At 42.2% G+C, this 26690-nt stretch overlaps 1 protein-coding gene across 5 annotated transcripts in view; it reads left to right on the top strand.

The window, feature by feature from the left end:
- LOC139757296 (UDP-xylose and UDP-N-acetylglucosamine transporter-like) overlaps positions 1-26690 on the top strand; it is an 89861-nt gene that overhangs the window by 39518 nt on the left and 23653 nt on the right. For all 5 annotated transcript variants that reach the window (XM_071677664.1, XM_071677666.1, XM_071677668.1 and 2 more), the window contains 2 exons: positions 16826-16999; positions 24629-24789. In XM_071677664.1, the coding sequence (XP_071533765.1) occupies positions 16826-16999; positions 24629-24789 (335 nt within the window). The remainder of the gene's footprint in view (positions 1-16825; positions 17000-24628; positions 24790-26690) is intronic.

Here is a 26690-nt window from a genome sequence, read left to right as displayed (position 1 = left end):
TCACCCTCTCAATCAATGCCTTCCCATATGATTTACCAGGAATACTCAACAAACTTATACCTCTGTAATTTGAGCACTCACTCTTATCCCCTTTGCCTTTGTACAATGGCACTATGCACGCATTCTGCCAATCCTCAGGCACCTCACCATGAGTCATACATACATTAAATAACCTTATCAACCAGTCAACAATACAGTCACCCCTTTTTTTAATAGATTCCACTGCAATACCATCCAAACCTGCTGCCTTGCCGGCTTTCATCTTCCACAAAGCTTTTACTACCTCTTCTCTGTTTACCAAATCATTTTCCCTAACCTTCTCACTTTGCACACCACCTCGACCAAAACACCCTATATCTGCCACTCTTATCATCAAACACATTCAACAAAACTTCAAAATACTCACTCCATCTCCTTCTCACATCACCACTACTTGTTATCACCTCCCCATTAGCGCCCTTCACTGAAGTTCCCATTTGCTCCCTTGTCTTACGCACTTTATTTACCTTCTTCCAGAACATCTTTTTATTCTCCCTAAAATTTAATGATACTCTCTCACCCCAACTCTCATTTGCCCTCTTTTTCACCTCTTGCACCTTTCTCTTGACCTCCTGTCTCTTTCTTTTATACATCTCCCACTCAATTGCATTTTTTCCCTGCGAAAATTGTCCAAATGCCTCTCTCTTCTCTTTCACTAATAATCTTACTTCTTCATCCCACCACTCACTACCCTTTCTAATCAACCCACCTCCCACGCTTCTCATGCCACAAACATCTTTTGCGCATTCCATCACTGATTCCCTAAATACATCCCATTCCTTCCCCACTCCCCTTACTTCCATTGTTCTCACCTTTTTCCATTCTGTACTCAGTCTCTCCTGGTACTTCCTCACACAAGTCTCCTTCCCAAGCTCACTTACTCTCACCACCCTCTTCACCCCAACATTCACTCTTCTTTTCTGAAAACCCAAACAAATCTTCACCTTAGCCTCCACAAGATAATGATCAGACATCCCTCCAGTTGCACCTCTCAGCACATTAACATCCAAAAGTCTGTCTTTCACGCGCCTGTCAATTAACACGTAATCCAATAACGCTCTCTGGCCATCTCTCCTACTTACATACGTATACTTATGTATATCTCGCTTTTTAAACCAGGTATTCCCAATCACCAGTCCTTTTTCAGCACATAAATCTACAAGCTCTTCACCATTTCCATTTACAACACTGAACACCCCATGTATACCAATTATTCCCTTAACTGCCACATTACTCACCTTTGCATTCAAATCACCCATCACTATAACCCGGTCTCGTGCATCAAAACCACTAACACACTCATTCAGCTGCTCCCAAATCACTTGCCTCTCATGATCTTTCTTCTCATGCCCAGGTGCATATGCACCAATAATCATCCATCTCTCTCCATCAACTTTCAGTTTTACCCATATTAATCGAGAATTTACTTTCTTACACTCTATCACATACTCCCACAACTCCTGTTTCAGGAGTACTGCTACTCCTTCCCTTGCTCTTGTCCTCTCACTAACCCCTGACTTTACTCCCAAGACATTCCCAAACCACTCTTCCCCTTTACCCTTGAGCTTCGTTTCACTCAGAGCCAAAACATCCAGGTTCCTTTCCTCAAACATACTACCTATCTCTCCTTTTTTCACATCTTGGTTACGTCCACACACATTTAGACACCCCAATCTGAGTCTGCGAGGAGGATGAGCACTCCCCGCGTGACTCCTCCTGTTTCCCATTTTTAGAAAGTTACAATACAAGGAGAGGAGGATTTCTGGCCCCCCGCTCCCGTCCCTTCTAGTTGCCTTCTACGACACGTGAGGAATGCGTGGGAAGTATTCTTTCACCCCTATCCCCAGGGATAATATATATATATATTTTTTTTTTTTTTATATACTTTGTCGCTGTCTCCCGCGTTTGCGAGGTAGCGCAAGGAAACAGACGAAAGAAATGGCCCAACCCACCCCCATACACATGTATATACATACGTCCACACACACAAATATACATACCTACACAGCTTTCCATGGTTTACCCCAGACGCTTCACATGCCTTGATTCAATCCACTGACAGCACGTCAACCCCGGTATACCACATCGCTCCAATTCACTCTATTCCTTGCCCTCCTTTCACCCTGCTGCATGTTCAGGCCCCGATCACACAAAATCTTTTTCACTCCATCTTTCCACCTCCAATTTGGTCTCCCACTTCTCCTCGTTCCCTCCACCTCCGACACATATGTCCTCTTGGTCAATCTTTCCTCACTCATTCTCTCCATGTGCCCAACCCACTTCAAAACACCCTCTTCTGTTCTCTCAACCACGCTCTTTTTATTTCCACACATCTCTCTTACCCTTATGTTACTCACTCGATCAAACCACCTCACACCACACATTGTCCTCAAACATCTCATTTCCAGCACATCCATCCTCCTGCGCACAACTCTATCCATAGCCCACGCCTCGCAACCATACAACATTGTTGGAACCACTATTCCTTCAAACATACCCATTTTTGCTTTCCGAGATAATGTTCTCGACTTCCACACATTCTTCAAGGCCCCCAGAATTTTTGCCCCCTCCCCCACCCTATGATCCACTTCCGCTTCCATGGTTCCATCCGCTGCCAGATCCACTCCCAGATATCTAAAACACTTCACTTCCTCCAGTTTTTCTCCATTCAAACTCACCTCCCAATTGACTTGACCCTCAACCCTACTGTACCTAATAACCTTGCTCTTATTCACATTTACTCTTAACTTTCTTCTTCCACACACTTTACCAAACTCAGTCACCAGCTTCTGCAGTTTCTCACATGAATCAGCCACCAGCGCTGTATCATCAGCGAACAACAACTGACTCACTTCCCAAGCTCTCTCATCCCCAACAGACTTCATACTTGCCCCTCTTTCCAAAACTCTTGCATTTACCTCCCTAACAACCCCATCCATAAACAAATTAAACAACCATGGAGACATCACACACCCCTGCCGCAAACCTACATTCACTGAGAACCAATCACTTTCCTCTCTTCCTACACGTACACATGCCTTACATCCTCGATAAAAACTTATATATATATATATATATATATATATATATATTATTTTTTTATTTATCTATCATACTTAGTCGCTGTCTCCCGCTTTAGCGAGGTAGCGCAAGGAAACAGACGAAAGAATGGCCCAACCCATCTAAATACACATGTATGTAAATAAACATCCACACACTCACATATACATACCTATACATTTCAACGTATACATACATATACATACACAGACATATACACATATAACACACAACATATATGACACATATAACCTCTTTGTCAATCTTTCCTCACTCATTCTCTCCATGTGACTAAACCATTTCAAAACACCCTCTTCTGCTCTCTCAACCGCACTCTTTTTATTACCACACATCTCTCTTACCCTATTATTACTTACTCGATCAAACCACCTCACACCACATATTGTCCTCAAACATCTCATTTCCAGCACATCCACCCTCCTGCACACAACTCTATCCATACCCCACGCCTCGCAACTTTATAACATTGTTGGAACCACTATTCCTTCAATCATACCCATTTTTGCTTACGGAGATAATGTTCTCGACTTCCACACATTCTTCAACGCTCCCAGAATTTTCGCCCCCTCCCACACCCTATGATTCACATCTGCTTCTATGGTTCCATCCGCTGCCAAATCCACTCCCAGATATCCAAAACACTTCACTTCCTCCAGGTTTTCTCCATTCAAACTTACCTCCCAATTGACTTGACCCTCAACCCTACTGTACCTAATAACCTTGCTCTTATTCACACTTACTCTCAACTTTCTTCTTTCACACACTTTACTAAACTCAGTCACCAGCTTCTGCAGTTTCTCACATGAATCAGCCACCAGCGCTGTATCATCAGCAAACAACAACTGACTCACTTCCCAAGCTCTCTCATCCACAACAGACTGCATACTTGCCCCTCTTTCTAAAACTCTTGCATTTACCTCCCTAGCAACCCCATCCATAAACAAATTAAACAACTATGGAGGCATCACACACCCCTGCCGCAAACCTACATTCACTGAGAACCAACCACTTTAATCTCTTCCTACACGTACACATGCCTTACATCCTCGATAAAAACTTTTCATTGCTTCTAACAACTTGCCTCCCACACCATATATTCTTAATACCTTCCACTGAGTACCTCTATCAAGTCTATCATATGCCTTCTCCAGATCCATAAATGATACATACAAATCAATTTGCAGATATAGGGTGTCGGAGGTGGAGGGAACGAGGAGAAGAGGGAGACCAAATTGGAGGTGGAAAGATGGAGTGAAAAAGATTTTGTGTGATCGGGGCCTGAACATGCATTATATGCAACGGCTAGAATGGATGTGAGTGGATGTAGCCCTTGTCTGTTCCTGGCACTACCTTGCTGATGTAGGAAACAGTTATCATTTATGAAAAAATATATATTTAAGAGTATTTTCTAGAAAGGGATTTATTAGATTTAGGAAAGGGGAATAAATGGGAACATTATTAAAGTGGCAAATGGGAAACTGGTAACATGTAGTGGTGATGTTAGGAGGAAATAGAACTAGTATTTTGAATGATTGTTGATTGTATTTGATGATAGAGTGGGAAATGTGGTGTGTTTAGATTGGGGAGGTATTTGAGGTGAAAGTCATAGAAAGTGATGTGAAGAGGGAAAAGCCTTGCATGATATAGGATGTGGAAGGGCACCTGGAGTGGATGGTATTGCGATTGAATTTCTTAAGAAATGGGGTGACTGTTTTTGTTAGGATTTGTTAGGATTTTCATGGTATGTATGGATCATGATGAGGTGCCTTAGGATTGGTAGAATGTATGTATAGTGCCATTATTTAAAGGCAAGAGAAACAAAGGAGAATGTTCAAATACAGAGTTGTAAGTTTGTTGAGTAGTGTGCAGGAGGGTGGATGTGCTGGAAATGAGATGTTTGAGGACAATATGTGGTGTGAGGTGGTTTGAGTGAGTAAGTAATGTAAGGGTAAGAGAGATGTGTGGAAATAAGAAGAGCGTGGTTGAGAGAGCAGAAGAGGGTGTTTTGAAATGGTTTGGGCACATGGAGAGAATGAGTGAGGAAAGATTGACCAAGAGGATATATGTGTCGGAGGTGGAGGGAACGAGGAGAAGTGGGAGACCAAATTGGAAGTGGAAAGATGGAGTGAAAAAGATTTTGAGTGATCGAGGCCTGAACATGCAGGAGGGTGAAAGGCGGGCAAGGAATAGAATAAATTGGATCGATGTGGTATACCGGGGTCGACGTGCTGTCAATGGATTGGATCAGGGCATGTGAAGCGTCTGGGGTAAACCATGGAAAGTTGTGTGGGGCCTGGATGTGGAAAGGGAGCTGTGGTTTTCGGGCATTATTGCATGACAGCTGGAGACTGAGTGTAAACGAATGGGGCCTTTGTTGTCTTTTCCTAGTGCTACCTCGCACACATGAGGGGGAGGGGTATGTTATTTCCATGTGTGGCGAGGTGGCGATGGGAATGAATAAAGGCAGACTGTGAATTGTGTGCATGTGTATATATGTATATGTCTGTGTGTGTATATATATATGTGTACATTGAGATGTTTGGGTATGTATATTTGTGTGTGTGGATGTGTATGTATATACATGTGTATGGGGATGGGTTGGGCCATTTCTTTTGTCTGTTTCCTTGTGCTACCTCGCAAACGCGGGAGACAGCGACAAAGCAAAATAGATAAATAGATGAATAAATAAGTTTGTTGAGTGTACTTTGTTAGTTGTATGAGAGAGTAGTGAGTGAGAGGATGAAAGCAAGTACAGAAAATCAGGCTGGGTGGGTACAGCATATTATCAGGAGCAGCAAATGCTTTATGGATCAGGTGCTTACTTTATAGAATTATTTTTATATGTATTTAGTATACTTTGTTGCTGTTTCCTGTGTTAGCAAGGTAGCACAGGGAAACAGACGAAAGAATGGCCCAACCTACCCACATACACATGTATATACATAAATGTCCACACACGCACATATACATACCTATACATTTCAACGTATACATATGTATATACATACATAGACATATACATATATACACAGGTACTTAATTCATACTTGCTGCCTTTATTCCTTCCCATTGCCACCCCACCACACATTAAATGACAACCCCCTCCCCCCCGCACGTGCATGAGGTAGCGCTAGGAAAAGAAAAAAAAGGCCACATTCGTTCACACTCATTCTCTAGCTGTCACGTATAATGCACCGAAACCACAGCTCCCTTTCCGCATCCAGGCCCCACAAAACTTTCCATGGTTTACCCCAGACGCCTCACATGCCCTGGTTCAATCCATTGATAGCACATCGACCCTGGTATACCACATTGTTCCATTTCACTCTATTCCTTGCAAGCCTTTCACCCTCCTGCATGTTTAGGCCCCGATCTCTCAAAATCTTTTCCACTCCATCCTTCCACCTCCAATTTTGTCTCCCACTTCTCCTTGTTCCCTCCACCTCTGACACATATATATCCGTCAATCTTTCCTCACTCATTCTCTCCATGTGACCAAACCATTTCAATACACCCTTTTCTGCTCTCTCAGCCACACTCTTTTTATTATCACTCATCTCTCTTACCCTTTCATTACTTACTCGATCAAACCACCTCACACCATATATTGTCCTCAAACATCTCATTTCCAACACATCCACCCTCCTCCGCACAACCCTATCTATAGCCTACGCCTCGCAACCATATAACATTGTTGGAACCACTATTCTTTCAAACATACCCATTTTTGCTTTCCAAGGTAATGTTCTCACCTTCCACACATTTTTCAATGCTCCCAGAACTTTTGCCCCACCCCTACCCTGTGACTTACTTCCACTTCTATGGTTCTATCCACTGCCAAATCCACTCCCAGATATCTAAAACACTTCACTTCCTCTAGTCTTTCTCCATTCAAACTTACCTCCCAATTGACTTGTCCCTCAGCCCTATGTACCTAATAACCTTGCTCTTATTCACATTTACTCTCAGCTTTCTTCTTTGACACACTTTACCAAAGTCAGTCACCAGCTTCTGCAATTTCTCACCTGAATCAGCCACCAGCCCTGTATCATCAGTGAACATCAACTGACTCACTTCCCAAGCCCTCTCATCTGCAACAGACTGCATACTTGCCCCTCTCTCCAAAACTCTTGCATTTACCTCCCTAACAACCCCATCCACAAACAAATTAAACAACCATGGAGACATCACGCACCCCTGCCGCAAACTGACGTTCACTGAGAACCTATCACTTTCCTCTCTTCCTACCTGTACACATGCCTTGCATCCTCAATAAAAACTTTTAACTGCCTCTGGCACCTTGCCTCCCACACCATATACTCTTAACTCCTTCTACAGAGCATCTCTATCAACTCTTATCATATGCCTTCTCCAGATCCATAAATGCTACATACAAATCCATTTATTTTTCTAAGTATTTCTCACATACATTCCTCAAAGCAAATACCAGATCCACACATCCTCTACCACTTCTGAAACCACACTGCCCTTCCCCAGTCTGATGCTCTGTACATGCCTTCACCCTCTCAATCAATACCCTCCCATATAATTTCCCAGGAATACTCAACAAACTTATACCTCTGTAATTTGAGCACTCACTCTTATCCCCTTTGCTTTTGCACAATGGCACTATGCATGCATTCTGCAAATCCTCAGGCACTTCACCATGAGCCACACATACATTGAATATCCTCACCAGCCAGTCAGCAACACAGTCACCCCCTTTTTTAATGAATTCCACTGTAATACCATCCAAACCCGCCACCTTGCCATCTTTCGTCTTCCGCAAAGCTTTCACTAACTCTTCTCTGTTTACCAAATCATTCTCCCTGACCCTCTCACTTCACACACCACCTTGACCAAAACACCCTATATCTGCCACTCTGTCATCTAACACATTCAACAAACCTTCAAAATACTCACTCCATCTCCTTCTCACATCACCCCATTAGCCTCCTTCACCGATGTTCCCATTTGTTCTCGTCATACGCACTTCATTTACCTCCTTCCAGAACGTCTTTTTATTCTCCCTAAAATTTAATGATACTCGCTCACCCCAACTCTCATTTGCCCGCTTTTTTTACCTCTTGCACCTTTCTCTTGACCTCCTGCCTCTTTCTTTTATATGTGTAAGAAATACTTTGAGGAACAAAAGGATTTGTATGATACATTTATGGAGAAACAATATGATTTGGTTGCTACAAATGCCTTGTGGATGGTATTACAGATATATGGTATTGGAGGAAAGCTACTAGAATTTTTTTTTGTCAAGACTGTAATGTGTTTGTGAGTAGGAAGAGAGGAGAGTAAGTGGTAATGGGTGAAGGATAGTCTACAACAGAGGTGTGTGATGTCACCTTGGCTAATTTGTTTGTAGTTGTGGTGAGGGAGGTAAATGCAAGAGTATTGGAGAGAGAGGTGAGTATGCAGTCTGTAGGAGATGAGGGAGGCCTGAAAAGTAAGTCATTTGTTGTATGATGATGACACAGCACTGGTATTAAATTTGAATGAGAAACTACAGAAGTGTCTGAGTTAGGGAGAGTGTTTGAAAGGAGGAAGTTGAGAGTAAATGTGATTTAAAACAAGGTTATTAGGTTTAGCAGAGCAGAGGGTCATATTAGTTGGTGTACAATTTAGAATGGAGAAAATGTGGAAGAAGGAGAGTGTTTTAAATACCTAGGAGTGGACATTGCAGTGATTTGAACCTTGGAAGCAGAAGTGAGTAATAAGGTGGGTGAAGGAGCAGTGGTTCTAGGAACATTGAGGAATGTGTAGAAAGAGAGGGCATTATGATTATCTAGGAGAGCAAAAATGGGTATGTCTGAAAGAGTAGTAGTCCCACTAATTTTGTATGGATGTAAGGTATGGGCTATAGATAAGAATGATCAGAGAAGGGTGGATGTATTGGAAAAGAAATGTTTGAGGACATGAGGTTTGATCGAGTAAGTAATAAAAGGATTAGAGGTATGGTAATAAGAAAAGTGTGGTTGAGAGAATTGTAGAGGATGTGCTGGAAGACATTTGAAGCGAATGAATGAGGGAAGGTTGACAGTGAGGACATATGTGTCAGGATTACAGGGAAGGAGTGTTCCTTGCATATCATAGAAGGCAAGTAAAGGGGGAGGGATCCCTGGGGACAGGGGAGAAAGAATATCTCCTGTTTATTCCTTGAGTGTCATTGAAGGTGATTGAAGGGGACAGAAGCAGAGGCTGGAAACCCTTCCCTCTTGTATATTTTGTTTCTGAAAGTTTGAACAGAAGAAGTCAAGCAAGGAGTGCGTATTCTCTTGGAAGGTTCAGGTTTGGGTGTCTGAAAGTGTTAGTGGGTGTAACCAAGATGAGAAGAGGGAGATAGGTGCTATGTTTAATGAGATGAACCTGGATATTCTAGCACTAAGTAAAACAAATGTAAAGAGGAAGGGGGAGAATCATTTGGGAATGTCTTTAAGGTACTGTCAGGGGTTAATGTGAGAATGTGAGCTAAGGAAGGGGTAACACTCCAGCTGAAGAAGTTGCGGGAATGTGTGAAAGAGTTAATGGAAGTGTTAGGAAGGTAGTGCCTGGAATCGATGATGAAATGGCATCAAAAGCTCACATCCACACACTAGCTGCCATGCACAATTCACTGAAACCAGAGACCCCTCTCCACAGCCAGGCTCTACAAACCTTTCTGTAGCATCTCTGACCACTTCACATTCCCCAGTTTAGCCCATTGACGGCATGTTGTTCCCTGTATACCACATCTCTCCAGTTCTTTCTTTCTCTTCCATGCCTTGTATTCTCCTGCATGTTCAGGACCTGAACCTTCTAAGCATCTTTCACTCCTTTCTTCCACACCTCTTTGGTTTTCCACTTTTCCTTGTTTTACTCCTTTCTTCCACACCTCTTTGGTTTTCCACTTTTCCCTGTTCCATTCACTTCTGACATGTTTACCCTCTTAGTCATCCTTTCCTCATTCATGCTTTCCATATATCCAAAGCATTTCAACACTCCTTCTCCAGCTTTCTATAATTACTTTTCTTACTATCTCACCTCTGTCTTACCTTCTCATTTCTTATTCATTCAACCCTCCTTACTCTACTTATTATTGTTAGACAATATATTTCCAACATATCCTCCCTCTTCTTTACACTTTTGCCTAAGGCCCACACCTTGCATACATATAGCACTGATGGGACTACTATACCAACAGGTCTACCCATCTTTACTGTTAAAGACAGTGTTCTCTCTTTCCACACTTTCCTCAGTGTGCCATGGACCTTTTACCCATCACCCACTCTGTGGCTCACATCAGCTCCTATAGTTCCACTCAATGCCATATGCACTGCCAGGTATCGAAAACACTCCATTTCTTTCAGGTTATCTCCATTCAAGCTCACACTCCAGTCCACCTGTCCTTCACTGCTAAACTTAATAACCTTGCTTTTATTCACACTTTCAACTTCCTCCTTTCAACACATTCTTCCAGTCTCAGAAACTAGCTTCTGCAGCAGCCAGAGGAAAACATGGAAAGGTTTGTGTGGCTTGGTTGTGGATAGGGGCTGTGGTTTTGGCACATTACATGGTGAATAAGTATAACAGATGAAGGGAGAAACAATGTTTGCATGCATATTGCCACCAAAATAACAGTAATTAATGGCTTACTTGTCACTTCTAACTGGCAAAAACCAAAGTGTGTATGGAAAGAAGTTTTTGGATGTATATTTCTGCAATATTTTTCAAGTGATATGCAGTGTTACCAATGAATTACAGAATCTTTTAAGTCATTAACAGATAATTAGGTTTTCAGATGTACTCTTTGAAACTTTGAAGCATAATTAGTTAACACTGTATATAGTAGCAGGGTGATGACCTGCATGTTGTTATCCACCCATGGCCTGGCCCTCAGGCCATCAACTGTTGAGTGTGTGAAAATTCTCCTGCAAACTGATATTGTAATGGTAAAGCATCATCACCAAACATTTTCCTTTAGTTTCAGTATTTAAACTAGGCATTACTGTACAGTGTTATATTTCTAGTGAAGGATGCATCAAATTAATATTTTTTAGAAAACTAAGTATTTCTGGCTTGCTTGTTTCCATACAATGGTGTTTATTTTTTGAATGCAGGTAGTCAGTTGGAAGATTAGGTACGAGCCTCTGGAAACACTGTCCTAGAGTTGCCCTCTGCTAGTGGCTTGTTAAGGATGAAGCTCTAAAGGCTAAGAAGCAGTACTGGAGTTTACCTGTTATGGAGAATCTTGCAGTGCCCACCCTCATGAGGGAGTTCCTCAAGGGGTCAGGCATCAGAGATAAGAATAAATAGATAGAAACATGTGTACGAGTAGGAAGAGAGGAAAGTGATTAGTTCCCAGTGAATGTCGGTTGTGGCAGGGGTGTGTGATGTCTCCATGGTTATTTAATTTGTTTATGGATGGGGTGGTTAGGGAAGTGAATGCAAGAGATTTGGAGAGAGGGGCAAGTTTGCAGTCTGTTGGGGATAAGAAAGCTTGGGAAGTGAGTCAGTTGTTGTTCTCTGATGATACAATGCTTGTGGCTGATTTGGGTGAGAAACTGCAGAAGCTGGTGACTGAGTTTGGTAAAATGTGTGAAAGGAGAAAGTTGAGAGTAAATGTGAATAAGAGCAAGGTTATTAGGTTCACTAGCATTGAGGGGCAAGTTAATTGGGAGGTAAGTTTGAATGATTTGGTAAACAGAGAAGAGGTAGTAAAAGCTTTGCGGAAGATGAAAGCCGGCAAGGCAGCAGGTTTGGATGGTATTGCAGTGGAATTTATTAAAAAAGGGGGTGACTGTATTGTTGACTGGTTGGTAAGGTTATTTAATGTATGTATGACTCATGGTGAGGTGCCTGAGGATTGGCGGAATGCGTGCATAGTGCCATTGTACAAAGGCAAAGGGGATAAGAGTGAGTGCTCAAATTACAGAGGTATAAGTTTGTTGAGTATTCCTGGTAAATTATATGGGAGGGTATTGATTGAGAGGGTGAAGGCATGTACAGAGCATCAGATTGGGGAAGAGCAGTGTGGTTTCAGAAGTGGTAGAGGATGTGTGGATCAGGTGTTTGCTTTGAAGAATGTATGTGAGAAATACTTAGAAAAGCAAATGGATTTGTATGTAGCATTTATGGATCTGGAGAAGGCATATGATAGAGTTGATAGAGATGCTCTGTGGAAGGTATTAAGAATATATGGTGTGGGAGGCAAGTTGTTAGAAGCAGTGAAAAGTTTTTATCGAGGATGTAAGGCATGTGTACGTGTAGGAAGAGAGGAAAGTGATTGGTTCTCAGTGAATGTAGGTTTGCGGCAGGGGTGTGTGATGTCTCCATGGTTGTTTAATTTGTTTATGGATGGGGTTGTTAGGGAGGTAAATGCAAGAGTCCTGGAAAGAGGGGCAAGTATGAAGTCTGTTGGGGATGAGAGAGCTTGGGAAGTGAGTCAGTTGTTGTTCGCTGATGATACAGCGCTGGTGGCTGATTCATGTGAGAAACTGCAGAAGCTGGTGACTGAGTTTGGTAAAGTGTGTGGAAGAAGAAAGTTAAGAGTAAATGTGAATAAGAGCAAGGTTATTAGGTACAGTAGGGGTGAGGGTCAAGTCAATTGGGAGGTGAGTTTGAATGGAGAAAAACTGGAGGAAGTGAAGTGTTTTAGATATCTGGGAGTGGATCTGTCAGCGGATGGAACCATGGAAGCGGAAGTGGATCATAGGGTGGGGGAGGGGGCGAAAATTTTGGGAGCCTTGAAAAATGTGTGGAAGTCGAGAACATTATCTCGGAAAGCAAAAATGGGTATGTTTGAAGGAATAGTGGTTCCAACAATGTTGTATGGTTGCGAGGCGTGGGCTATGGATAGAGATGTGCGCAGGAGGATGGATGTGCTGGAAATGAGATGTTTGAGGACAATGTGTGGTGTGAGGTGGTTTGATCGAGTAAGTAACGTAAGGGTAAGAGAGATGTGTGGAAATAAAAAGAGCGTGGTTGAGAGAGCAGAAGAGGGTGTTTTGAAATGGTTTGGGCACATGGAGAGAATGAGTGAGGAAAGATTGACCAAGAGGATATATGTGTCAGAGGTGGAGGGAACGAGGAGAAGAGGGAGACCAAATTGGAGGTGGAAAGATGGAGTGAAAAAGATTTTGTGTGATCGGGGCCTGAACATGCAGGAGGGTGAAAGGAGGGCAAGGAATAGAGTGAATTGGAGCGATGTGGTATACAGGGGTTGATGTGCTGTCAGTGGATTGAATCAAGGCATGTGAAGCGTCTGGGGTAAACCATGGAAAGCTGTGTAGGTATGTATATTTGCGTGTGTGGACGTATGTACATGTGTATGGGGGGGGGGGGGTTTGGGCCATTTCTTTCGTCTGTTTCCTTGCGCTACCTCGCAAACGCGGGAGACAGCGACAAAGTATGAAAAAAAAAAAAAAAAAAAGTTTGAATGGAGAAAAACTGGAGGAAGTGAAGTGTTTTAGATATCTTGGAGTGGACTTATCAGCGAATGGAACCATGGAAGTGGAAGTGAGTCATAGGGTGGGGGATGGGGCGAAGGTTCTGGGAGCATTGAAGAATGTGTGGAAGGTGAGAACGTTATCTCGGAGAGCAAAATTGGTGTTTGAAGGAATAGTGGTTCCAACAATGTTATATGGTTGCAAGGCATGGACTATAGATAGGGTTGTGTGGAGGAGGGTGGATGTATTGGAAATGAAATGTTTGAGGACAATATGTGGTGTGAGGTGGTTTGATTGAGTAAGTGATAAAAGGATAAGAGGGATGTGTTGTATTAAGAAGAGTGTGGTTGAGAGAGCAGAAGAGGGTGTGTAGAAATGGTTTGGACACATGGAGAGAGTGAGTAAGGAAAGATTGACAAAGAGGATATGTGTGTCAGAGGAGAAGGGAAGAAGGAGAAGCGGGAGACCAAATTGGAGGTAGAAGGATGGAGTGAAAAAGATTTTGAGTGATTGGGGCCTGAACATACAGGAGGGTGAAAGGCATACAAGGAATAGAGTGAATTAGAACGATTTGGTATACTGGGGTCAATGTGCTGTCAATGGATTGAACCAGGGCATCTGAAGCGCCTTGGGTAAACCATGGAAAGTTTTGTGGGGCCTGGATGTGGAAAGGGAACTGTGGTTTTGGTGCATTACACATGACAGCTAGAGACTGAGTGTGAACGTATGTGGCCTTTTTGTCTTTTCCTGGTGCTTCCTTGCTGGAAGGGGGATGATGCTGTTTCCTGTGTGGCGGGGTGGCGACGGGAACGGAAGAAGGCAGCAAGTATGAATATGTACATGTGTATATATGTATATGTCTGAATATTTATATGTATGTATATGTTGAAATGTATAGGTGTGTATATGTGCATGTATGGTTGTTATGTTTATGTTATATGAGTGGTTGGGCCTTTCTTTGTCTGTTTCCTTGCACTACCTTGCTGATTTGGGATACAGTGATTAAGTATGAAAAAAAAAAACCCAGAAAGATGTCTCTGTCAGTGATGCACTCCCTCCTCCACCATTTCTCTCCTACTTTCCAAGGAGTTTATGCGTTAATTTCAGCATTATATCATGGACATATGAAATATGTCGGTTCACTTTTTTGTACATATCTATCACTTTAACAATTATTTCATTCTTTTCTATTGGGAAGCATAATGTGTACAGCACACTGTCTATCTATTTATATCTCTGATGCCTTTTCCCTTTGGGAACTCCCTCAGAGGTGTGACTATGGCAAAGTGCCACTTTATCTCCTTTAGTACCTAACCCTTAACATGCCACTCTAGCACAGTACTTTCAGAGGCTTCTACCTCATGCTCCTACTGACTAATACCTAATGCACTCATCTGATGTTCCCACCTACTATATCTGGCTAATATATTTACCTAATGATTCTCTCTGATGTTCCTACCTACTACTTCTATCTCGCTCCTACCATACTCCCAAAAAGCAGGGCAAGCACATATGGCTTACCACAGGAATTATTAAGAGTTTTAAAGAATGAGCTGTGGGAGTTGAATGTTGTCAAGTGTAATGTGTGACAAGAAGAGACTGTATGTTTGTGGACAGAATGCCAGCAGTCCATGTGTGGGTGAGGCATACCCACTACTTTAACAAGTATTTCATTCATTTTATATTGGGAAACATAGTTTGAATGACACACATCCTCCAAATTTCTTCCTCCACCACCCTCCTAAGGTATCTGTGCATTAACTTATACCAAAGAAATACAAAATATGTTCACTCATTTTTTGTACAGATCATTTGCTTTTACATGTACTTTTTTCATTTTGTAAAATGGAAAACATATAATTGAATGATGCATGCCTTCCAAAACCCTCCTTCATATCTTCACTAGATGCACACCTTCCAAAACTCTTGTTTATTTCTTCACTACTCCCTTATGGGATGTGTGTGTTTAAAGTCAGGATTATACCACAACTCTTTAAGGTATGTTAGCTCACTTTTTTTGTGTATCCTTGATTTTTACTTGCATTTATTTTATTTTGTAACTGGAAATGGAAAATTTGAAGACCTTGATTTTGTCTGTATTTTAACCACTTTTGTGCAAGTCATCCATTGTTTAAGGGTTAGACAGTGCCATAGAACTACATTGAAGCATATTAACCACATGGCATGATACAAAAATGAAGAATGTGTTGATGGTCAGTTGTGACCTTGATATGTGCTCTTGTGTAGGTGGTGGGCTTTGTAAAATGTGGTAAGATGGGGATGGGGGTTGACAGTTTACTGTATGGATGGTAAATTGTCAAGCGATTAATTGGATGTTGGTTGAGTGCCCTCTGTACAGTGTAACTATGAAATTCAGTCCTTTTAAAGGGAGAAAAGAACTCCCAAATTTACATTGGTGATTTTGGAATTTTAGGGATTTTTCAAATATTTGTGAAGAGTAAGGTCAAACCAACCATATTTAATGCTCATGCAAATTCAGCCATCTGAATTAGGTAAATGTAACTTGAGTTACAGCCTTCAGAGGATTGACATATACTTGCACTCATGTGTGAGGTGGTAAAGGTTAATTTCTTTTCAGCCTTGGATTTAATGATAATTTTCTACAGGAAAAGAGGATATATGTGTCAGAGGTGGAGGGAACAAGGAGATGCAGGAGACCAAATTGGAGGAGGAAGGATGAAGTGAAAATGATTTTGAGCAATCAGGGCCTAAACATACAGGAAGGTGAAAGGCGTGCAAGGAATAGAGTGAATTGGAATGATGTGGTATACCGGGGTCTATGTGCTGTCAGTGGATTGAACCAGGGCATGTGAAGTGTCCAGGGTAAACCATGAAAGTTTTGTGGGGCCTGGATGTGGAGAGGGAGCTGTGGTTTCAGTGCATTACACATGGTAGCTAGAGACTGAGAGTGAACGAATGTGGCCTTTTTTGTCTTTTCATAGTGCTACCTCACGGGGGTGTGGGGGGATGTTATTTCATGTGTGGCGAGGTAGCAACGGGAATGGATGAAGGCAGCAAGTGTGAATATGTTCATGTGTATATATGTATATGTCTGTGTATGTATATGTATGTATACATTGAAATGTATAGGTATGTATAGGTGCGTGTGTGAGTGTTTATGTATATACATGTGTATGTGGGTGGATTGGGCCATTCTTTCGTCTGCTTCCTTGCGGTACCTCACTAACGTGGGAGATGGTGATTAAGCCTAATAATGATTATAATAATGATGGTTATTATTTCTACAGGAAGAAGACAGTGGTGGAAATGAGGTCAGTGAGGGATTTTCACATATTATGACGTGGCTCCTCGGCATTGCTCTTCTCACATTTGCTCTCTTCATGTCTGCTCGCATGGGAATATTTCAGGAATGTCTCTATACCCATCATGGAAAGCATCCACGAGAAGCACTCTTTTATATAGTAAGTGTGATTGATATTTTTTAAACATTTTCCATTCTATGTTTGTATCTGTTGTCTGCTTAGTTTTTTCTCATTCTTACCCAATTGCCCTGTGCTTTCCAAACATAGACATGCACATAGCATCACTACACTCTTAAGATCTATGGTCCAACCCAGTGGACATGTCTGGTTTCCAGAGCACTATGGGAGTTTCATAAAGATAGAGGGGGGTCCCCTATGGCAAGAGGTAAATATAGATAGATATTAATTTTCATACATGTCCACCATTTGCCACATTAGTGAGGTATTACCAGGAACAGATGAAGAAGTGGCCTTGTTTGTTCATTTCTAGTCTGTAGCTGTCATGTATAATGCACTGAAACCAGAGCCCCTATCCATATCCAGGCCCAACAGACCTTTGTATGGTTTCCCCAGCTTCTTCTTATCCCTTAGTTCAACCCATTGACAGCTCTGACCCTTGCATGCTTTGGTTCCTCCTACATGTTCAGGCTCCAGACCTTAAAAGTATCTTTCACTCCTTTCCACTTCCTCTGTGATTTCCCCAATTTATTTGTTCCCCCCCCAATTCTGACCTGTATACTCTTCTAGGCAACCTATTCTCACACAACTTCTCCATGTTTCTAAAACATTTCAGCACTCAACTATTAACCTTCTAATTCTCTAATGCTTATTCCAACTAGAACTCCCTCAAGGGGGTGGTTACGGCAATAGAGTCTTCATAACTAGTGAACTCCAGTGCTTCACCCTTAAACTGTCACTGGCAGGGGGCAACTCCAGCGCAGTGTTTGCATAGGCTTCTATGTAATATTCTGACTGACTACTTCTATCTAATGCTCCTACTTAATGTTCCTGCTTACTGTTTACTGCCCATAGCTACCATTTTGCTAAAAGGCAGGGTCAGCACATAGTGTTCATTGCAAAAAAATGTAGTTATGAAGAGTGTGCTGTGTGAACTTAGCGTTATGTATTATGTATGAGAAGGAGAGCATGTATGTTTGTGGAGAGAATGCTAGTAGTACATGTGTGGGTGAGGCAGAGAGAAAAGACAGCTACCTGGGTTAGAGGAGTGCAGCTTGACAGCTGCTGAAGTAGCTATCTGGGTTAGAGGAGTGCAACTTGACAGCTGCTGAAGTACTGGCTGTCATCAGCTGTCTCTTACATACTTTTCATACTATCATCTCTCTCTCTCTACTATTCTATCAACCCTTCTCATTTCCAAAACGTTCACCCTCTTCTTTACATGTCTGCTCAAAGCCCATGCCTCTAACAGCACTGACAGGACTACTGCACCATAAGACATACCCGACTTTGCCCTTAAAGACAGTGAGCACTCTTTCAACACATTCTTCAATGTGCCCAGGATTATTGCCTCATTATGCACTCGATGGTTCACTTCCGCTCACATGGTTCCCTGTGCTGGCATAGCCACTCCCTGGTATCTAGTAAAAATCCATTTTCTCCATTTTCTCTTCCTTCAGACTCACACCCCAAGTATCCTGTTTCTTTTCACAGCTAAACCTGATAACCATGCTTTCATTAACATTTACTATCAGCATTTTCCTTTCACACACTCTTCCAAACTCAAACACCAGCCTTTGCAGTATGTCTCTCAAATATGCCACCATTGCTATGTCAGCAGCACACAATAGCTGACTCAACTCCTCACCTCCATCAGACTCCATATTTGCTTCTCTATCCAAGACCTTTGCATTCATGTCCTTCACAATCCTCTCCGTAAAGAACTAAAACAGTCATGGCGAGATCACACACCATTGATGCATAGACACCCTCTCCTGCAACCATTAATCTCCTCTGTTCTCACATTTATATTATATTATACTTTGTCGCTGTCTCCCTCGTTAGTGTGGTAGCACAAGGAAACAGACGAAAGAATGGCCCAACCCACCCACATACACATGTATATACATACACGTCTACACATGTACATATACATACCTATACATCTAATCGTATACATATATATACACACACAGACATATACATATATACACATGTACATAATTCATACTGTCTGCCCTTATTCATTCCCATCGCCACCCCGCCACACATGAAATAACAACCCCCTCCCCCCGCATGTGCATGAGGTAGTGCTAGGAAAAGACAACAAAGGCCACATTCGTTCACACTCAGTGTCTAGCTGTCATGTATAATGCACCAAAACCACAGCTCCCTTCCCACATCCAGGCCCCACAGAACTTTCCATGGTTTACCCCAGACGCTTCACATGCCCTGGTTCAATCCATTGACAGCACATCGACCCCGGTATACCACATCGTTCCAATTCACTCTGTTCCTTGCACGCCTTTCACCCTCCTGCATGTTCAGGCCCCGATCATTCAAAATCTTTTTCACTCCATCTTTCCACCTCTAATTTTGTCTCCCACTTCTCCTCGTTCCCTCCACCTCTGACACATATATCCTCTTTGTCAATCTTTCCTCTCTCATCCTCTCCATGTGACCAAACCATTTCAAAACACCCTCTTCTGCTCTCTCAACCACACTCTTTCTATTACCATACATATCTCTTACTCTTTCATTACTTACTCGATCAAACCACCTCACACCGCATATTGTCCTTAAACATCTCATTTTCAGCACATCCACCCTCCTCCTCACAACTCTATCTATAGCCCACACCTTGCAACCATATATCATTGGTGGAACCACCATTCCTTCAAACATACCCATTTTTGCTTTCCAAAATAACGTTCTCGACTTCCACACATTCTTAAATGCGCTCAGAACTTTCGCCACCTCCCCCACTCCCCCACCCTATGATTCACTTCCACTTCCATGGTTCCATCCACTGCCTAATCCACTCTCAAATATCTAAAACACTTCACTTCCTCCAGTTTTTCTCTATTCTAACTTACCTCCTAATTGACTTGTTCTTCAACCCTACTATACCCTAATAACCTTGCTCTTATTTACATTTACTCTCAGCTGTCTTCTTTCACACACTTTACCATACTCAGTCACCAGCTTCTGCAGTTTCTCACCTGAATCAGCCACCAGCGCTCTATCATCAGCGAACAACAACTGACTCACTTCCCAAGCTCTCTCATCCACAACAGATTGCATACTTGCCCCTCTTTCCAAAACTCATGCATTCACCTTTCTAACAACCCCATACATAAACAAATAAAACAACTATGGAGACATCATGCACCCTTGCCGCAAACCAACATTCACTGAGAACCAGTCACTTTCCTCTCTTCTTGCACATACACATGCCTTACATTCTCGATAAAAACTTTTCACGGCTTCTAACAACTTGCCTCCCACTCCATATATTCTTAATACCTTCAACAGAGCATCTCTATCAACTCCATCACATGCCTTCTCCAGATCCATAAATGCTACATACAAATCCATTTGCTTTTCTAAGTATTTCTCACATACATTTTTCAAAGCAAACACCTGATCCACACAGCCTCTACCACTTCTTAAACCACACTGCTCTTCCCCAATCTGATGCTCTGTACATGCCTTCACCCTCTCAGTCAACACCCTCCCATATAATTTCCCAGGAATACTCATCAAACTTATACCTCTGTAATTTGAGCACTCACTCTTATCCCCTTTGCCTTTGTACAATGGCACTATGCAAGCATTTTGCCAGTCCTCAGGCACCTCACCATGAGTCATACATACATTACTAACCAGTCGACAATACAGTCACCCCCTTTTTTAATGAATTCCGCTGCAATACCATCCAAACCTGCTGCCTTGCCAGCTTTCATCTTCCGCAAAGCTTTTACTACCTCTTTTCTGTTTACCAAATCATTCTCCCTAACCCTCTCACTTTGCACACCACCTCGACCAAAACACCCTATATCTGCCACTCTATCATCAAACACATTCAACAAACCTTCAAAATACTCACTCCATCTCCTTCTCACATCACCACTACTTGTTATCACCTCCCCATTAGCCCCCTTCACTGATGTTCCCATTTGTTCCCTTGTCTTATGCACTTTATGTACCTCCTTCCTAAACATCTTTTTATTCTCCCAAAAATTTAATGTACTCTCTCACTCCAACTCTCATTTGCCCTCTTTTTCACCTCTTGCGCCTTTCTCTTGACCTCCTGCCTCTTTCTTTTATACATCTCCCAGTCATTTGCATTATTTCCCTGCAAAAATCGTCCAAATGCCTCTCTCTTCTCTTTCGCTAATACTCTTACTTCTTCATCCCACCACTCACTACCCTTTCTAATCTGCCCACCTTACATATGTGCTTTATTATCTTTATGAAAACCCTTCATGGTCCCTATCATCTTTCCTTCCACATCATACATATATTCACAACACTTTCCATGGAGCGTCTTTTTCAATCCTATCATATGCTTTCTGTAGATCCATAAATGCCACATAAAGGTCCTCTTGTTTCTTTGCGCCTTTCTGTTGACCTCCTACCTCTTTCTTTTATACATCTCCCAGTCATTTGCATTATTTCTCTGCAAAAATCGTCCAAATGCCTCTCTCTTCTCTTTCACTAATAATCTTACTTCTTCATCCCACCACTCATTACCCTTTTTAATCTGCCCACCTTACATATGTGCTTTACTATCTTTTTGAAAACCCTTCATGGTCCCTATCATCTTTCCTTCCACATCATACATATATTTACAACACTTTCCTTGGAGCATCTCTTTCAATCCTGTCATATGCTTTCTGTAGATCCATAAATGCCACATAAAGGTCCTCTTGTTTCTTTGCGCCTTTCTCTTGACCTCCTGCCTCTTTCTTTTATACATCTCCCAGTTATTTGCATTATTTCCCTGCAAAAATCGTCCAAATGCCTCTCTCTTCTCTTTCACTAATTAACTTACTTCTTCATCCCACCACTCACTACCCTTTCTACTCTGCCCACCTTACATATGTGCTTTACTATCTTTATGAAAACCCTTCATGGTCCCTGTCATCTTTCCTTCCACATCATACATATATTCACAACTCTTTCCATGGAGCATCTTTTTCAATCCTGTCATATGCTTTCTGTAGATCCATAAATGCCACATAAAGGTCCTCCTGTTTCTTTCATTATTTCTTTCACACATTATCAAAACAAGTACATGATCCACATGTCCTCTACCATTCCTGAAGTCACATTTGTCTTGTCCAGTCAAGTCACATTTGTCTCCTCCAGTCTGAAGCTTTGTGCACACCACCACCCTCTTAATCACTATTTTCCCACACAACTTACTAGCTTGGCATGGTTTCACATTGTGTGGAACTTCACTGCCTGCCTGTGGACACACATTGAATGGAGGAGTGCTGATTGGGTGTGCCTAGCTGTGATGGACTTATGATAGTCTGCAGTCACTATGTATGGATTGCCTTCATCTATCAAGGGACTTCATCCAGCATCCTTCTTCCTGTCCTAAAGGAGACACACTTTCCCTGCTTTCATGTGGAACATATCCTCGAGCTGCCCCAGGTCACCTTGCTGCCCCATGGGTTGTACCCAAACATTTTACACATTCACACACATTTTTTCACTAGTGGGATATGATGAACTGGTCACCCTGTCAAAGCTCCTAATACAAGCAGGTGACATTAACCCCAACCCTAGACCACCAGTATATCTTTGACCACAGTGTTAAACTCCCATCATCAAAAAACTGCTCTATCAGATACTCTAATTGCATTCATTGGTATCACCTCTAATGCACATCACTGTCATTCATAAAAGACTACTCGGAGTATTGGACATGCATCAGTCACTCGGATATTGCCAAACAAATCCCCTTCACCTCCAGCACAAACACCAAATAATCAACAACATAAGATACATGGTTGCAATTTCCACAAAAAAAACTTAGTACTCCAATTTGCATCAAAAACAATCATAGAAATACTCGCCTAACTCTTGAGAACTCAACAATCACATAGCCATCACCCAAGAAGCCTGACTTACATGCAGATTCACCCTCCCACCCTTTCTACAACTACACAGTCACAAGACAGACAATGAGGATAAGGAGAAATCATAACACTACCGAGCCCTATCAACACTGTTGAAAGCTCACAGACAGTGACAACACTAGAATAATGGTCCATTAGATGAAAACTTCACATTGCAACCAAATAATCAATTTCCCCAGACTCTCACTGCCAGCAGCTGACTCCTCCAGACATAACCTGCTCACCAGCAGTATGCCTGAGGACCACCTGGAGCACACTATGTGAACTGCTCTCTGACCATCTACCCATTTTGATGACACTCCAGCAGCCCCACCAAACCCACACAACCACCAAAAAGACAATAGCAAACTATGGAAACAAATACTGGCCAACCTTTTACACAGTACAAGGAAACAAAGCTACAGAATTTGATATAGGTGATTTCTCTTCCATAGATCCTTTATGCCCATTGATCAAAATCTCCAATCAAGCCAGCAAAAGACACTTACAAGATACAAGGATATAGTGAGAATTATAACTCGAATCTCTCCTCACAAGTTCCACACTTCATTAAACAAAGAAACCAACTTGGACAAAATCACTCACTGGCAGTGGAAATCAGAGAACAAATCCAAGCTCTGAATAATCTTTCTATATAACTATCTCTCTAACTATGTATCTGTCTCTATCTCTGATGCCCATTCCCTTCAGGAACTCCCTTATGGGGATGGCCAAAGCAAAAGTCTCCATAACTGGTAAACTTCAGTGCTGCTTTGTAGCCTTTAGTGCCTCACTCTATAAGAGGCCACTAGCAGAGGGCACCTCTAGTGCGGTATTTTCAGAATCACTTACCTAATGTTCCTACCACCTTATATGTAATTTGTCTGCTTAATGTTCCTACCGACTACTTCTGTGTGATGTGTCTACCTGATATTCAGATCTACTACTTCTGCCTAATGCTACCAGCTATTTCTCCTACTTACTGCTTCTGTCTATTGCTCATTGCATTTTACCAAAAGGCAGGGCTAGTCCATAGTACTTACCACAGGAAAATCTAGAGTTATGAAGAATGATTTGTGTGAGGTGATTGCTGTCAAGTGTTGTGTGTTACACGAAGAGATTGTATGTTTGTCGACAGAATGCCAGTATTCCATGTGTGTGTGGGACAGAAAGAAAAGACAGCTACCTAATTCAGAGGAGTGCAACTTGACAATTACAGAAGTGCTGGCTTACCATGCAGCCATCACTAACCCTCCCAACACCCTGACAGGTTGCACTAGTAATATACCTCCATGTTCAGTGGCTGCCTACTTACTACTTATAACTCTAAATAGCAACATCACTAACCTAATCACTGAAAGGGAAACCAAAAGCTGGCATTCTATCCCAACACATTGAACTGTAAGTCCCACAGCAACCACTTCTGGCACACATTAAAGAAGATCTGCACTTACTACATTAGTCCAACCCCAGTCACGAAAATGCTTTTGACCCATTGCAATGATATCCACTCTCCCAAAAAACACACAAACATACTCTGAAGACACTACTAAAACATCAGCCACAGATCATTGTACATGACAGGTGAAGAGTAGACATATGCAAATGAGGCCATTGTTTATTTGTTTCTGACATTCCTTTACTAAAGCAGGAAAGTCAGTTAGATGTAATTATTTTACATTTTCTTGCATATTTTCAGCATGCATTATCTCTGCCTGGATTCATCTTGACTGGAAGTAGCATCGTAAACAGTGCATCAAAGTACAGTGCATCGTCACCCTTGCCCATGCTGGCTGCAGTACCAGTCCTGGCCAGTGTGCCAAAGCTGTGGCTCTTTCTGTTGGGCAATGTTCTCACACAGTATCCTTTTTACTCCACATTTTGTATGATGCGTAAGTACTTGTATTTGTGAGAGAAGATGTTGCAGTTAATCATGGTCATTAGATATGGTTGTACCTGAGTCAACCTTCTACATATTTATTTATTTTATTTATTTTGCTTTGTCACTGTCTCCCGCATTAGCGAGATAGCGCAAGGAAACAGACGAAAGAATGGCCCAACCCACCCACATATTTATGTATATACATACACGTCTACACACGCAAAATATACATACCTATACATCTCAATGTATTCATATATATACACACACAGACATATACATATATACACATGTACATAATTCATACTGTCTGCCTTTATTTATTCCCATCGCCACCCCGCCACACATGGAATGACAACCCCCTCCCCCCTCATGTGTGCGAGGTAGCGCTAGGAAAAGACAACAAAGCCCCATTCATTCACACTCAGTCTCTAGCTGTCATGTAATAATGCACCGAAACCACAGCTCCCTTTCCACATCCAGGCCCTACAGAACTTTCCATGGTTTACCCCAGACGCTTCACATGCCCTGGTTCAATCCATTGACAGCATGTCGACCCCGGTATACCACATCGTTCCAATTCACTCTATTCCTTGCACGCCTTTCACCCTCCTGCATGTTCAGGCCCCGATCACTCAAAATCTTTTTCACTCCATCTTTCCACCTCTAATTTTGTCTCCCACTTCTCCTCGTTCCCTCCACCTCTGACACATATATCCTCTTTGTCAATCTTTCCTCACTCATTCTCTCCATGTGACCAAACCATTTCAAAACACCCTCTTCTGCTCTCTCCACCACACTCTTTTTATTACCACACATCTCTCTTACCCTGTTATTACTTACTTGATCAAACCACCTCACACCTCATATTGTCCTCAAGCATCTCATTTCCAGCACATCCACCCTCCTGCGCACAACTCTATCCATAGCCCACGCCTCACAACCATACAACATTGTTGGAACCACTATTCCTTCAAACATACCCATTTTTGCTTTCCGAGATAATGTTCTCGACTTCCACACATTCTTCAAGGCTCCCAGAACTTTCGCCCCATCCCCCACCCTATGATTCACTTCCGCTTCCATGAATCCATCTGCGGCCAAATCCACTCCCAGATATCTAAAACACTTCGCTTCCTCCAGTTTTTCTCCATTCAAACTTACCTCTCAGTTGACTTGACCCTCAACCCTAGTGTACCTAATAACCTTGCTCTTATTCACATTTACTCTCAACTTTCTTCTTTCACACACTTTACCTGACTCAATCACTAGCTTCTGCAGTTTCTCACATGAATCAGCCACCAGCGCTGTATCATCAGCAAACAACAACTGCCTCACTTCCCAAGCTCTCTCATCCACAACAGACTGCATACTTGCCCCTCTTTCCAAAACTCTTGCATTCACCTCCCTAACAACCCCATCCATAAACAAATTAAACAACCATGGAGACATCACACACCCCTGTCGCAAACCTACATTCACTGAGAACCAATCACTTTCCTCTCTTCCTACGCGTACACTTGCCTTACATCCTCGATAGAAACTTTTCACTGCTTCTAACAACTTGCCTCCCACACCATATATTCTTAGTACCTTCCACAGAGCATCTCTATCAACTCTATCATATGCCTTCTCCAGATCCATAAATGCTCAAAGCAAACACCTGATCCACATATCCTCTACCATTTCTGAAACCACACTGCTCTTCCCCAATCTGTTGCTCTGTACATGCCTTCACCCTCTCAATCAGCACCCTCCCGTATAATTTACCAGGAATACTCAACAAACTTATACCTCTGTAATTTGAGCACTCACTCTTATCCCCTTTGCCTTTGTACAATCGCACTATGCATGCATTCCACCAATCCTCAGGCACCTC

Source organism: Panulirus ornatus, chromosome 25 (assembly GCF_036320965.1).
Source record: "Panulirus ornatus isolate Po-2019 chromosome 25, ASM3632096v1, whole genome shotgun sequence".
Classification (NCBI taxonomy): domain Eukaryota; kingdom Metazoa; phylum Arthropoda; class Malacostraca; order Decapoda; family Palinuridae; genus Panulirus; species Panulirus ornatus.
The sequence above is the reverse complement of the archived record's forward strand: the minus strand, read 5'-3'. Positions and strand labels throughout refer to the sequence as shown.